We start from the raw sequence: 15148 nt of genomic DNA on the forward strand, positions 1-15148 counted from the left end.
AACCGAGCGTCGCATGAAAAGAAAGCTCTTCCTTGCCTGACTCAAGGACGTTTGCTAATATATTCTGAGTTCAGAGAGGGAAAAAAAAGCTTAATCAGGCAGATTTCTGCTCCTGCATCTCTATTCTCAGTAGATGTCTCATCTCTCAAATATCATGTTTCCACAAAAACCCAGGGAGGGCATCGGGGTAAGATGAAGGGAAAAAAATGTCTTTAATAATCGTCACCTTGGCTTAGAATGTAAAAAGTTTTTTTGTAGAAGGTCATCATTGAATAAACTGGTGAGATAGATAGATAGATAGATAGATAGATAGATAGATAGATAGATAGATAGATAGATAGTAAAATAGATTCGATCCAGCATTGGATATCCTGAGCCAAATCCAATTTTTGCAATCATTTTTTATTTCCCAAAGGCTGTTTATTTCTTATATCTGGTTTTACTACCTAAGCACCTATAACTTAACTGTGAATGACCAGGTCCCATCCTTCTTCCTATATTTTTTATGGCTTCCCAGACTATTACGAGAATCTGATGTTTTTTTCTGATTTCTCCAGACTATGTTTCAATTTTTCCATTTTTCAATCTCATCATGTCATCCGGCATCCGAAGCTTTCAAAACCATTGTCCACAATTTTGATTCATTTTCTGTTCCGTAATACATTTTGATGCCAGAGTTGGCATTACAATAACCTCAATGAAGATTACAGTTCAAAAATATAAAATTTTGAGCTACAACTGATTGAATTTTTCATGATTCAAATAGATAGTTCCACAAAATTTTTCTATTTGGTTGGATATCCTTCTGTCTTTTGGACAGTTTGAAATTTGTCATGTAATATTTAAGGTGCAAAAATGGTTCTGCTGACTGTTTGTATCACCAATAAAGCACCACCACCTTTTTAAGCCATTGACACAAGATAAGATGAATTCTTTCTGGGAATGCCTAATTCTGACCCTACCAACAGCACAAATTTACATTCATTAGTATAGTTATCAGTAAGTTTTATTGACCTTGAGACTTGTTTCTGATACTAGCTGTTAGTCATGGAACTGTGTGCGCTCTCCTAAGGGTGCAGACCTTTTCCGTTGTGTCTTGAGCTTGGAAATGGCCTTCTGCACTCTGAATTAAAGGTTAATAATGGAGCAACTGTTGCCTTTCTGTTGGGTTAAATAATTATCTCCCCTACTAGATAAATTCTGTCTAATATAACATTCTTCGTAAACTCTAGAACAGTTTTTCCTAACCATGGTTGCTCCAGAGGTTGCTGGGGTTGGGGCTGGGGAACAATGCCCAATTTGTGCCTCTTAGGTCAGTTTAAGTGACACCAATGATATTAATGGCTATTTGTAAAAAAAGTGGTCTTCCCACCCCAAGAATGTAGAAGGCATTCTTCCCAATGACCACTAAGCAAATGTACTGTGAGCTATGGATGTAGTAATTATAGAAGGGGTTCCCTGTGGTGTTTTTTTAAGGAGTAACCCATGTTCAAACGGTCTCTAGAACCTGCAGTGTATACTTTTTATTTTCCAGAAGGCCAGCAGGTAAAATCTTCCAGCATCAACCATAACCCATGGTCCATATTTGTTGGCACAGGTAGTTTTTCGAAAAGTAACTACAAATTTACCAAAATCATGACTTAATAACTTTTCCATAACCACAAATATACCAAAATTCTATGTGTCCATGAATGTAAAAATAAAATAAAACATAGCCCTCCTTTATCCTAAAGATATATTCTAACAGGTCATTATTATCCCCCACCCCCCAGCATTTAACCCTGTCCCAGTAGTGAGCCCTTTCTTCTCCAAAATGTAGCCACTATACTGCTGAAAGCACAGTTTTTAACAAATTTTTGGTGTTTCTTTGGGAATATTTTCTTTAATTTGTCCTCAAAATGATTACTAAGATGTACAAAGATGAGGGGTAAATCTACTACTGGATTTACTGGCCCTGTATGGCTGAGTAGAAGAGCCACACAATAGTTTATTTGGCTAATTGAATCCAATGGTTGTCATGAAATTGTTGTTATTATTACAGTGTTTGGAGATGTGGAGATGCCCCTGCAGGCTGCTGTATCTCTCCATCTCCAAACGCTGCTGATCTCTGCAATTTACCTCCCAAACTCATACCTTCAAGGAAGATATCGTCCTATCTTACCTACCTTGATCTCTGCAATTGACCTTGCAAACCTACATTCTCAAGGAAGACACCTTATATCCTATCTACTTCTTGCAACATTTGCTGATAGATGTAAAGATCACTATTTACATGACGTAGCAGGCATACCTATACCCTTTATAACCTGCTAAGAAATGCTAACCATTTTCAAACTGATGTACTGACAAGCACATTATTACATCTTGGAAAAGCTCAATTTGCTATATCCATTATTGGCAATATCACCAGCAGTTACTCTACATATACACCCCCCTATGTGGAGCATGTTCCTAACTACAGACCATTAAGCACGCATTAATTTCTATCCCTGAGGAAGCCCAATGTGGCGAAACGCGTCTGATTATTGCGCATCAAGGCACCGTCATATGAACAGTTATACGTTTACGTTAATTACCTTTTAATGTAAATTACTAAAAATAGTATGTACTAATATTTTGTCTTATGAAATGTTAACAGGACAGAAAAAAGATTATTTGTTTATGTGTATTAGATGGTTTATGTATAGAATAATCAATCAATACACTTCACTCTTTGCATAAAAATCTCTGAGCCTCAAACCTCTTTCTTTTCTCCACCCATTTACATTTTGAATATTTTTTAGAGGTGGCTCATCTTTAAAAAAAACTACATATATATCCATATAGTGAGGGGAAGAACACACCCTACACAATTATTATTACACAGTATTTTTATAGCACCAACATATTTTGCAGCACTTTACAAGTCCATAGTCATGTCACTAGCTGTCCTTCCTTCAGTCACATGTTAATGTCTTTATGTATGTTAATATTTATTACAGTCTGACGTCAGTTTTTTTCCGGGGGCCCCGGGGAAGCCAAATAACCCAACTGCATGTTTTGAGAATTGGGGTGGAAACCAGAGTACCCGGAGGAAACCCACACAGACACAGGGAAGACCTGCAAACTCCATGCAGATAGTGTCCTGGGTGAGATTTAAACCTGGGACCCAGCGCTGCAGAGGCCAGAGTGCTAACCTCTGACCCAACTTGCTGCTGGTGCTTCTTGAAAAATCCAGTTGGCCAACAGCTGAACTGGACAGAACTAAACATTTGGGAATGAACATATGTTATCCTCTGTTTTGAGCCATGTATTCTTCAGGACAGGTATGACAATGTGGGAAAGCTGTTACCTGTCTGTCTAGAAAGCTCTAATTAGCCTGCAGTGTCTTCTCCGTTGTTGTACATGCTAATGAATCTGATCAAAATTAGTACAGAAGCACTTAATGTCACTGTTTCATCATCTAATAGGGAGCATCTGTTGGGGATGAGCCAACAGAAGATTTGTTTAAAGGGACAGGAAAAAAATAAATAAATAAGCTTGTCATTTAAATCTCTAAAAAGGTACCTAAATTAAGCAGCGGCAGGTGGGGGTGGGGGGCTCAGAAGGTGCAGTTGTTGATGGTGTCTTCCTTTAAGGAGACGGTAAAATAACGAGATCTGAGACCGGCACTGTGAAGGTCTCTGCAGCTTGGTTTGCCAGGTGAACGAGGTTAATATGAATATTAATGATACAAATTTATCTCTGCAGCTTAAAATGTCACCTGGAAGGTTTGGGTCACCTATTTTTGAGATGCCTGTGTAATTAGAGGAGGAGAATGATAAGTGGCCATGAGTATTGGATATTAGCCCAGGGAAAAAAATATTGTTGACCCCAGGAGTTTGTTTTCAATATGCAATTATGTGTTTATTGGAATAGGAAGAGTTGAGCTGCTTTATACGGCATATTTACACATATGCTGCTGATTTTGGATGGAAAATGGAAACATTCAATGATGAAAAGTCCAATTCTAGTTTTGGATAGACTTGGGAAGTTTTTTGCTACTGGGCAATACCCTGTTGGGGAGAATTCATGTCACTTCCTCTCCCTGAGATACCAAGACAAGAACTGAGAGAAAAAGATGTCGCTGACATAAGAAGACACACAGATTCACTTTCACTTTTTATCCTGATCAATAGATCATACCCATGAATACTACAAATACGTTAATTAACGTGGAAGACATTGAATAATCTATATATGTAAGAGGACCTCTTTACTGAGATCATTTATGCTGATTAATTATGCTAAGTGAATGAGGTTACTGCTCATTTACATAATGCTGGTTTAGACCTGGGAGAGGAGCAGGAAGACAGTAATTGCTTGTTAATCACTTGATTTGTAAAGTGTTCAGCTCCAGTGGCTAACTGATGTAATGCAGCAGCAGAGTCTCTGGACCCAATGCCCCCGGGTCAGGTACACAAAACAATCAGTTCAGTTTTTATACTGAAATTTAATGAAATGGAGTAAAAAGTTGCAATTTTTAAGCAGGGCTTTATAAAGCATAAAACATTTGAAGGCCAATACCATGGGGTGACTAAAGCTTGAAGGAGCAGAACCGAGCTTTAGAAAGGTGTGGTAACTTTTCCTTGTTTCTTCTTCTACTGACCATCTCTTGCTTAATTCTGGGGATGGTGGGGAGTCAGAAGACAGCAGAGTTTCTTTACCTTTTTGTAACATGGGAGAACCCTTGAACTAATTTTTAGGTCTTCAGGGAGTCCCGTCTATAATTATTATATCCATAGCTCAGGGTATATTAGTGTTTTGGCACCTGAAGTTTACAAGGTGTGAAGTTCATAAGGGAAAGCAAAAAGGGAATACATTGATATTTCACTAAATTGTATAATAATCAACAGTATATAAAGGGTGTTGTTCATAATGTAAATCATGTAAATTGCTTAACTACTCCACAGTGTTTTTATTGTCCACAATGAGAAATGAAGGGATCAACTATTAAATGTTTATTTCTTTAATAGAAGAAAATTAAATAAAATCATTTACATGGTTAGTGGAAAGAATACATCTTACATTGCTGTCCAGAAGGAAGAAATTCACCTTTACTGCAAAAAAAATCATCGGTGTCACTTAAACTGCTCATTGCTCAAGGAGCTCTGCCCTAGCAATCTCTGGAGGAACTCTAGGGTTACATGGAACCCTGGTTGAGAAACACTGATCTACAGTACAGACTAAGATCGGGAATCATTCCTACTTTCTATTTTTTGGTGTTAAGTCTGTAAAGTTAAAATTTAGTTATACTAAAAAGCAGACCCCATGCAGATTCCAATAGTGGACCTGATTTAATAAAGCTATCCAAGACTGGAGAACAAAAACTATCATGGGAGAACCTGGGTGAACCAACAAACCTGAAAGGGATCTGGTTCAGGACTGAAACCATTTGCCAACTGATAGCAAAAGCAAATCCATTTTTGTTGGATCACGCCATGGTTCTCCTATGATAGTCAATATTCTCCAGTCTAGCTTTATTAAATCAGGCCCATTGTGTTCTGGAAGTAGTTTTTGCTGTAGTAATTACATAGGATAATAGACAGAGCTTGGATAAAACCACACGGGCTGAGTGTTTATCACAAGCTGTAGCTGTAGGAATTTGCTGCATTCTGTTCAGGTATTGCATGATTCAGAGCTTTAGCTTCGGCTGTTCTAGTGTTTTCATGACAGTGGTCATCAGGACAAATACAAAAGATTGGATATTTTGTGTGGTTACTCAGACAGCAAAAACATTTTACCAAAGGGCCCAACTCTTCTTTTTTCCACCCAATAATATAAACAATACATATAAAAAACTTTAAGCTTCATCCTCTTGGCCACAAGAAACCTCACTGTTGGCCAAGTGGACCTCCAATCTTTGTAGACCTTTGTAGATGCTTCAGAAGCCTGTTAGGTGTTCCATAGTTGGGTCCTCAATAACTCAGCCTCCTACTGCCACCCCAACTTTCTAATATATATATATATATATATATATATATATATAAATATATATATGAGAAGCAGAGTTTATCAACTGGGATTGCTCCAGAGTTCTTTAGGAGTTCCTTGAGCAATAAGTAGTTTGTTCCTCTCAAATCAGTTTTATTAATATTATTGGTAAACAGGATTTATATTGTGCCCACATATTTCTGTACATTAAATAAGGCCCTGAAGACCTTATAATCTAGGAGGTGGGGGAAGTATCATACAATAGGAAGGGGGAATTGGAATGGTGGGAAGTAGTGAGAGTTTTGGGTGGCAGAAGAAGATGTGTAGGGAAATTTAAAAGGTGGGTTTTGAGTGACACCAATGATCGCTTTGGCTATCTGTAAGGGTTACATTCCTCTCAATGACCAGCAATGTAAGAGACATTCTTCCCACTGACCACCACACTAATGCAATGTGAGCTGTGGATATAGTAATTATAGCCACGGTTCTCTGAAGACCTGAATGTTATTTCAAGGCTTCCCTCTTGATAGTCAAGAAACACTGTATTATATTAAAGAATATTGAGAAAACCAGTACATCTTCAACACAGCTACAGATCTAATTCTGTGATTTTGATTGGCTGTAAGTTTATTTCTAGGTCTCAACTTGAAAATCTCTTACAAATTGCTGGTTTAAAAAAAAAAGAGAAAAGAAAGGAAGATAAAAAATGAATTCAACAGGCATTCAAACACTTAGAGAAACACGTCTGAATGGAAACAAAAATTAATGTATTGAACTATCTATATTCCTTGCGTCACTGTAACATTGAAGGCTGCTATATATTGTTGCCTGGCAAAGCTGAAATAAAAAGATTTGCTGAATGCTTAAACACAAGTTCTTCACAAATTAATCATGAACAGAATCTGCTCTGACCTGTGGGAACATATTTTCTGTAAGTGTTGCATTTATCTAACACTTAATAGCTTGTGTTCCAATGCAAACAGTGCTGAAATGGCTCAGCCTTTTAATACAAAGCCTTCTAAGTACTAAAAGAACACAGAACTGGTTGGTGATGTCTGTGCACCAAGGCATCGGCCATTCAGCCTTAATATAATTGACATGGGAATTTTCACTGCAATGACATCTAGCGTTCATGATGGCCTGGCCTTTATGACCCTGGAAGCTATGACTCCATTACAACATTCTAGTAGTTGTAGTGCCAAAAACACCCCTAATCCCTTTCATTTTATAGCATATGCTTGGCCAAAACTTTATCTATAGTTTTGAATTTAGATAAAATAGGGAAGAGTTGGAGGCTTGGGAATAGGAATAAAGTCCAAGAGGCTCTTTGTTTGCTTTACATTGGATTTAAATGAGATAACGTATCCAACATGTTTCAGGTGTTCAGGCACTGATGCTTCTTCAGGGCTTAAAAACTACATAGACAGTAATGGTAACATTTAAAAAAATGAATGGGTGATTGATGAATGTTGTCCATAGATTTGAACTACAATATAGTCCAGGAGGATTTTTGTTGGCCTCATATTGGATTTACATAAGATGAAGCATCCAACACATTTTGAATGTGTGGGCACTCATGGTTTTTCAGAGCTATGTGGACAGGAATGTTGGGGCTGAAAATGTGGGTGGTTGTTGAAGTTTTTCTGGTCGTTGGAACATTAATAGAGTTCAAAAGGGATCTTTGCATGGCTCACATTGGATTAACATGAGATAAGGCACACAACACATTGCACATGTCTAGACACTAATGCTTCTTCAGGGCTTAAAAGCTATGTGAGCAGGACTGGTAGGACAATAAGAACTAAAAAAAAAAAATAATAATAATTATTGTTGACGTATGTCTGGTGGCAAGAACAATAAGAGAGTACAAGATGTTCTTTGCTTGCTCAACATTGGGTTAAAACAAGCTAAAGTTTCTAACGTACTTCAGGCAAAGCTCTTGCTTTGTTATGGCTTAACAGCTATTTGGCCAGGATGGGTAAGACTCTACATAATTAAGAAAAATAATTGGGTGATTGTTGAAGTTTGCCCTGGTTAGGGGCTTTGGTAACTGATGGTTTACACTATCATTATGTATTTATATAGAAATGATTTACACAGTATTTTACTCACTCCATAGTCATGTGACTAACTGTCCCTTGGAGACAGTATGGAGTATAAGACTAATCTGGGGGGAAACTACTTTTGCCAGTTCAGACGGACAGTAAGGTTGTGGTGTGGTCACTGCTTCCTCACACCCATGAGTGAGACTCTACATAGGAAATTATTTGGAATGCTGTTGAGTGTTTTTTACTGCATGTTATAAAATAATCAAATGTTTGTGTATTAACCAGTGCAAAATTTGGAGCAGCCAAGTAACTGGAAAAGTGCCAGCTGTCAGGTGCCACCAAGGAACTGCTGTTCCCTCCACCTGTATGAACAATTCCCTAACCTACCAGTATGTTTTTGAACTATGTAAGAAACCAGAGTGCCCAGAGGAAACCCACAAAAAAAATGTTTCCATGCAGATAGCGTTCTGGTTAAATCATAAACCTGGGACAGCAAGGCTATAGTGCTGGCCATTTGGCCACCACAACGCTCATTCATATAATTAGATTTCTCTGACTTACTACAACTATAGGCCAATGGGAGCTCTGCCTGCTGTCTATCTTAACAATACATGCAAGACCAGTGCTTACCTTGTAGTTTCTCCCTTTTACAACCACATATTATTTGAAAATATTAATATTACACAGTATATATAGCCGACATATTAAGCAGCACTTTACAAAGTCCATAGTCTTGTCACTAACTGTCCCTCAAAGTTCTCACAATCTAATGTCCCTACGATAGTCATATGTCATTAATACAGTCTATGGCCAATTTTGTATATTTATAATTATGTATACTTTATTCTGTAACAACTGTTAATAATGAGGTTATACAAGGATACAGACAGCATTAAAACCCCGACATACGTTGTAAGCCTTCCCTGCCTTACCAAAATTGTTTGGTTTAAGATCTGAAGTCCCCCTACCTGCTTCTCTTCTAGTTAATGCCCCCTAACATCTGCACAGCCCTAGGGGTAATAAAATTAATTTATCTGTGCAAATTTTGTTTCCCTAAATCACTTCAGTCTGTTTCTTTGCTCTTCCGTTCACAAAAATCAAAGCCTTAGTTTGTCAGCCAAGATTCGTGATAGCTCTGCTCTTTCCACGGCTCTGCAAGACCTTTCGAAACTTTGGCAAAATAATTGTATTTCTTGATCTGCAGACACTGTAAGTACTTTCAGCTCCATACCGACTCGACTATTTTATGACTTTATGTAGCAGACTACAACCCAACCTCTGAGACTGTTCCAGGTAGCGGTGGGACACTCTGCCGGTTTGGTTCTCTGAAGATCTCACATCTTCTTATCTTATGAATGCAGTTAGGTTCTCCTCTGTTGTTCCAGTTCGCTGGACTGCTTGTTTGTCATGGATAAATGTAGTAAGGGATACAATAGATTTTTTCCCAGCTCCCCGGAGGATGGTGGGAAATAAGAAGAGAAACAATGTTTTCTCTCGGAAGCATTCATATTTCTCCGTTCTTGTGTTCCGCCATGCATAGGAGCCCACAATTAAATAGTGACTGCCAGAGCGCAGCAAAGCTATGCAGTGACCCCATGGGACAGACATTTGCACAAATGTGTTTGAGAGGCAGCCAAATGCAAGCTGTTTCCTCTTATTCATTATATTTTGTTTGGAAAAGAGATGGAAACAGGAATCTCAGAGGGAAAGAGAAGAGGGTTGGAAATTCCGGAGAAGGGAAGCCACTAAACAAGTATATGTAGAGAAATCACTAGGCCCAGGCATAGAAGACCAATGATTTGCAGATGAGCGGGGGCAGTAGAATACACCTCCTTTCTCCCATTTTTATTATACAAACACATTTAATTCTAGTATTAAAAAATGGCGATAGAATACATTGGAAGAGCATCATAATTTATATGATTGTAAGTATAATGCATGGCAGGATCGGCATAAAACTGAACATGGGTCAGACTATAGTATATTACAGTATATTACATAGAAGAATCAATATAGTACATTGTAGTGTCGGAATATATTGTATAATAATATTCCCATGTGTTGTATGCCCTTGTATTATACTGATACTTCCATGCCCAATACTGGCTCTCCCATGCCGGATATCGATCCCCTCATGCACTCTTCTGACCCTCCAGTGTCCAATGCTGACATGCCCCTGTATTATACTGATGCTCCCATGCCCAATACTGATGTTTTCATGTATTATTCTTACCCTTTAATGCCGGATACCGACCTATCTATGTGTTATACTGACTCTTCCATGAAACTGACCCTCCAGTGCCCAAAACCGACCCACTAATTTATTATACTGACCCTCCCATGCCCAATTCTGATCCTCTCATGTAATCAACTCACCCTCCAGTGCCCAATATTGACTCACCCATTTATTATACTGACACTCCCATATTTAATGCTGACTCAGCCATGTATTATATGGACCCTCCCATGCCCAATACTGACCCTCCCTTGCATTATCCAGACCATCCCATGTTATATATACTGACCCTCCCATGCCTTGACATTCTCATGTATTATATTGACTACCCCATGTGCTATATTCTTCTTGCCCACTGGTCTAGAGAGTGACATAGTGGGGGATTTAATAAAGGAATTTAGGATGTTCACTTAGCAATGTGAATTATTCCCATTGAAGCATCCATTGTGGTGAAAATCACTTTCCAGAAAATACTTATTCACATGCTAAGAAATCAGGATGTTTGCTTGCACCTGATTGGATTGTTGAAGTCAGCGAAGCTTCATCTTATTCACTTAGCCAAGCGAATTGTCCTTGTACGGGGAGTGAAAAGCTTTATATTCTTTTAGTGAATCAGTCCCACAATCTTTCACCGCTCTCTGCAGCACAGATGGTTGGCTCTACACAAGGCACTTGGGGTTGTCGCGAAGAGGCTCAGAGTACTTAGCTCCCTCCTGCCACACTTCACGCTGCAGATAAATTCACCTGCTTGAAATATTTATCAGCCAAGAATCATCTCCCCCGGGGACAGGAGAGAATGGTGACACCACGGGGGGACAACCTGAGGATGACACTAGCGTGTTAAGAGCTCTCCCCTATAGAGAGTGTTCTGCTATCTAAACACATCACTGCGATACCGACAAATCACTGCCCCATTGATGAACAAATACATGCACAACACAACACCTGACACAAAAATACATGCACAACACAACACCTGACACAAAAATACATGCACAACACCTGACACAGCAATACATTCACAACACAACAATATATGCACAACACACAATGCAATATGTGATAAAACAATCTATGCAAAACACACAACACTGGATAAAACAATACCTGCAAACACAACATGATACAACAATATGTGCACAACACACAACGCAACATGTGATACAACAATGCATGCACCACAAAATGCAATACTGAATACAACAATGCATGCTCTACACAGAATGTGATACAGCTATACAGGCAGAACAAAAAACACAACACTGTATACAACAACATATGCACAACATGGAATACAACACTGCATCCACTACATAAAATGTAATACAACAATAAACGCAGAACACACAACACAGCACCTGCTACAACAATAAATGCATTACACCCAGCACAATGTTAAAACAATACATGCACCACACCTGCTACAACAATACATGGGCTACACAAAATGTGATGCAATACATGCAGACCCCACAGTACAGAACCTAAAACAACAGTGCATACCACCACACACAACACAATACCTGCTATCATCTGCACATAACGCTGGACCTGCTAACAGCAATACACAACTATACACAACAAACGTTACAACAATGCATGCACTATATTCAATACCTGCTACAACAATGTATGCACTATACACAACAAATGCTACAGCACAACACCCACAGGGATCAATGAAAAGCTCTGATTTGGCAGGGGATGAGCTGCACCTCTGCAAAAGTACCACTTCTACAGAGGTGCAAAACAGGGAGCAAGGATCCTTTCCCTGCAGCATGCTGGCAGTGGACAGTCTTTTCTACTTGGGCTGTGGCTGCTTTTTATTGGATAAAGTTGGATTTTTACAATTCTAACATTTTCTAAGATGTTCATTAAACATAGATCTTTCATTTCCATTTAGTCCTCCAAGCACTGCTTCACTTCCTCTCCCATAATGCACCTGCGGGTATTTCAGGACCCCTTTGTCCAGCCGAGAATCATGGGGGAGGAAGTTCCATTGCTGCCCCCCCTCCCCCCCCAAAACTAATCGATAGGTTAATTAGGAAGCTTCTGTGATTTATTCTGGAAAAGATTCATTCTGAAATAGAAAAAAATGTAATAGTGATATGATCGACAAACAAAGCAGCATGTAAATTATTTAAATAGCAACTGAAAAGCCTCTAATTAATCTTGACTGACAACTGGTAACGAGGTTCTTGTGCAATTAAGAATTCAAAAGGAAAAAAAAACCTAAAAGGTTGGAAGTGACATTTCAGTGCTTTGCAGGAAGGATTTGTACAAAAGCCAATGTTGTAGGAATGGGGGTTGCAGGGGTCTAGTTCCCCCAACCCCAAAGGGTATATAAGGGCTCATCCTTTATATTCTGTCACATAATTGTGGGTGAAATTCTGAGGGTCTGGAATACCTGGTGGGCTCCTGATGTGAATGTGGGATTCTAAAGTGTAGGGGGGGGGGGGGGGGGGGGGGTCAGACGTAAAAAGGGGAACCTAGATTTAGTATGGGCTTTGTGATGTAAAGGTGGGACTGGGATGCTATGGTGGGGGGACTGTGATGGAAAATTGAGGACTTGGATGTAAAGAGGGGTTCATATTATAAAGCTGGAAAAATATGAACTTATAAATGTAAAAGAAGTGGGGAGCTTTTATGGAAGTTGAGGAGATTTAAGGGGGTACACTATGATCTGAAGGGGGGACTATATTGTGATGGGGGGGGGTCTCTGTTTTAAAGCAGAGGTACATATTTGAAGGAGAGCTCTTAATGTGAGTAGAATAGTAGGAGAGCAGCTCCTGATCTTGAGGTTGTTCAAAAATGGTAAGGGCTTGTCAAAAATTACCATTGGACCCTAGATCTGTAGGTAGAGGTCTATCAGTGGAGGTGCACTGTTGCCAGAGGAGAGGGGGCCCAGGCATTTTGGTAAAATTATGTCTTACTCATGTATCTCTAACTCTATCCCCCAGCTTCCTCTTTATTAAATGTGCCCCCCAGCCTTTCCCTAACTTTTGCACAATTGTCCCAGGTTCCTGCACTGATATTTCTTATTCTGACTCTCAAATCAAGTCCTAAAGAACCTGCCCCATTTCCTGGCTGGTAGACATCCAGCATTCTGGACTTTCCTTCTCTTGCCTAATTGTCCAAGGTTCTTTTTCTGTACTGCACACTGTAAGCTTCTCACAATGTACATTGAAAGCTGCACCAAGTCCAACAGGACCCATTTCATTTCCCGGCTGGAGGATCTCCATCATTATTTTGACCTTCCCATGCCTAATTGTCCCTGGCTCACCCCTTTCCTTCGTTGGATCCCAGTGGTTTCAAACATAAAAGTTCATAATTGGTTAAAAAAAAACTTAAAGAGGTGCTAATCCATCTACTCTCTCTCCAAAACTAGGAATTATAATTGTTGGGCTAATATAAAAAACGTCTAAATATGGTCTACTGACAGGTCACATTTTGTCCTCACTTATTTCAGGTTTTGATGCATATTTCACATCGAGGACCCTGGAGAATAACCGCAGGAATGTGTGGTTTGCTGAATATTGGGAAGAGAACTTTAACTGCAAGCTTACCATCACCGGCTCAAAGAAAGAGGACACCGACCGCAAGTGTACAGGTAAAATATTTCCACCATTGTCCAATGTCCTTGGAGATGATTGAAAAAGAGCTAGGTTTCTGCAAATGTATTTACAGATTGGGTGAATAAAAGACCTTTTGTCCTTTTACTTTACTTTTTTTATTTTTGCTTTTGAAAAAGGGGGGTCATGTCCAAAAGATGGGAACTCACCAGCTCCAAGCAGGCTGGGGGTTCAATAAGGAATGACACAAATGTGACTACTAGATATGAAATGTAGCAATCCATTGAGATTGAATTATTAAAGCTCACCAAAACTGGAAAAGAGAGACCATCATGGGTAATCCTGGGAAAACCTGGATTGGATTTCTTATTAATCATTTATTATTTGATGGCTAATGTTTTCAATTCTTTACCAGATCCAGGTTTGTTGGATCAAAATAAACAAACATTTCTTATTTTTGATCCATTTTAAAAACATCCAGTGTGGGTTTCCAATCTACAATCACTTCATCCAATTGTTCTCCATAGTCAGGGAACCCAATGTCCACCCTTGATAACAGCATACTGGCTGTAACCGTATCAATGCTGCAACATTTTGTATCAAAGTTTTAGGAGTTTCCAAATCTCTGATTTGTCAAAGGTGCAGCAAACGAGGAACCAATAAAAAAAAAACTTTGGCTTTAAGGGGATTATTAGTTTATGGAATCCAGCAGTTTTTGAAGACCTTTATTTTATAGGGAACATTTGTTTATGGAGACCATAAGTTTATGTAAAGCATTAGTTGATGAGGACCATTTGTTTATATAGACCATTTATCGAGAACATTAGTTGATGAGCACCATCGGTCTCCCCTGACGGTTAACCAGCTGTTGTGTTTATTGCTGGTAGTTGCCCCCCCCTCCTCTACTTTCTTCTTTTTCCAGAATTATTTCTGTATTCAACGTATAGAATTTACCTTTTCTATATTGATCAGGTAACATCTGTGCTTCTCTCCGACTCCTCTTCCCTACATAAATGTATGAATAATTGTCCATCTCCATCTTCCTCTGATGGACAGACAGATGTGCCGTTTGCGCACCAAGGAACTCAACAACCACATCAAACCATTCATGCTGGTTTCTGGTGCAGCAAAAGCACCTTACAGATGGAGATGAATAATTTGTAAAGGAAAAAAAAAGCATTAGTGAGATTTTTATGGTCTGTCTATTTGTGAAGGACATTTCAGTCAGTTTATTCTGGCATACAGCCAGCTGAGACCCTGCAAAAGTGGAGAGGGGAGAAACGAGGGGGATAGACTGTTACAAGTGATTTATTAAAGGATCACCCCAGGCAATAAAGTAA

At 39.0% G+C, this 15148-nt stretch overlaps 1 protein-coding gene across 1 annotated transcript in view; it reads left to right on the forward strand.

Annotated features, from left to right (window-relative positions):
* Positions 1-15148, forward strand: part of GRM7 (glutamate metabotropic receptor 7) — a 244462-nt gene that overhangs the window by 125959 nt on the left and 103355 nt on the right. The window contains 1 exon segment of the mRNA XM_072420457.1: positions 13706-13846. Coding sequence (XP_072276558.1) covers positions 13706-13846 — 141 coding nt within the window.

This window comes from Pyxicephalus adspersus, chromosome 8, assembly GCF_032062135.1.
Source record: "Pyxicephalus adspersus chromosome 8, UCB_Pads_2.0, whole genome shotgun sequence".
Taxonomy (NCBI): domain Eukaryota; kingdom Metazoa; phylum Chordata; class Amphibia; order Anura; family Pyxicephalidae; genus Pyxicephalus; species Pyxicephalus adspersus.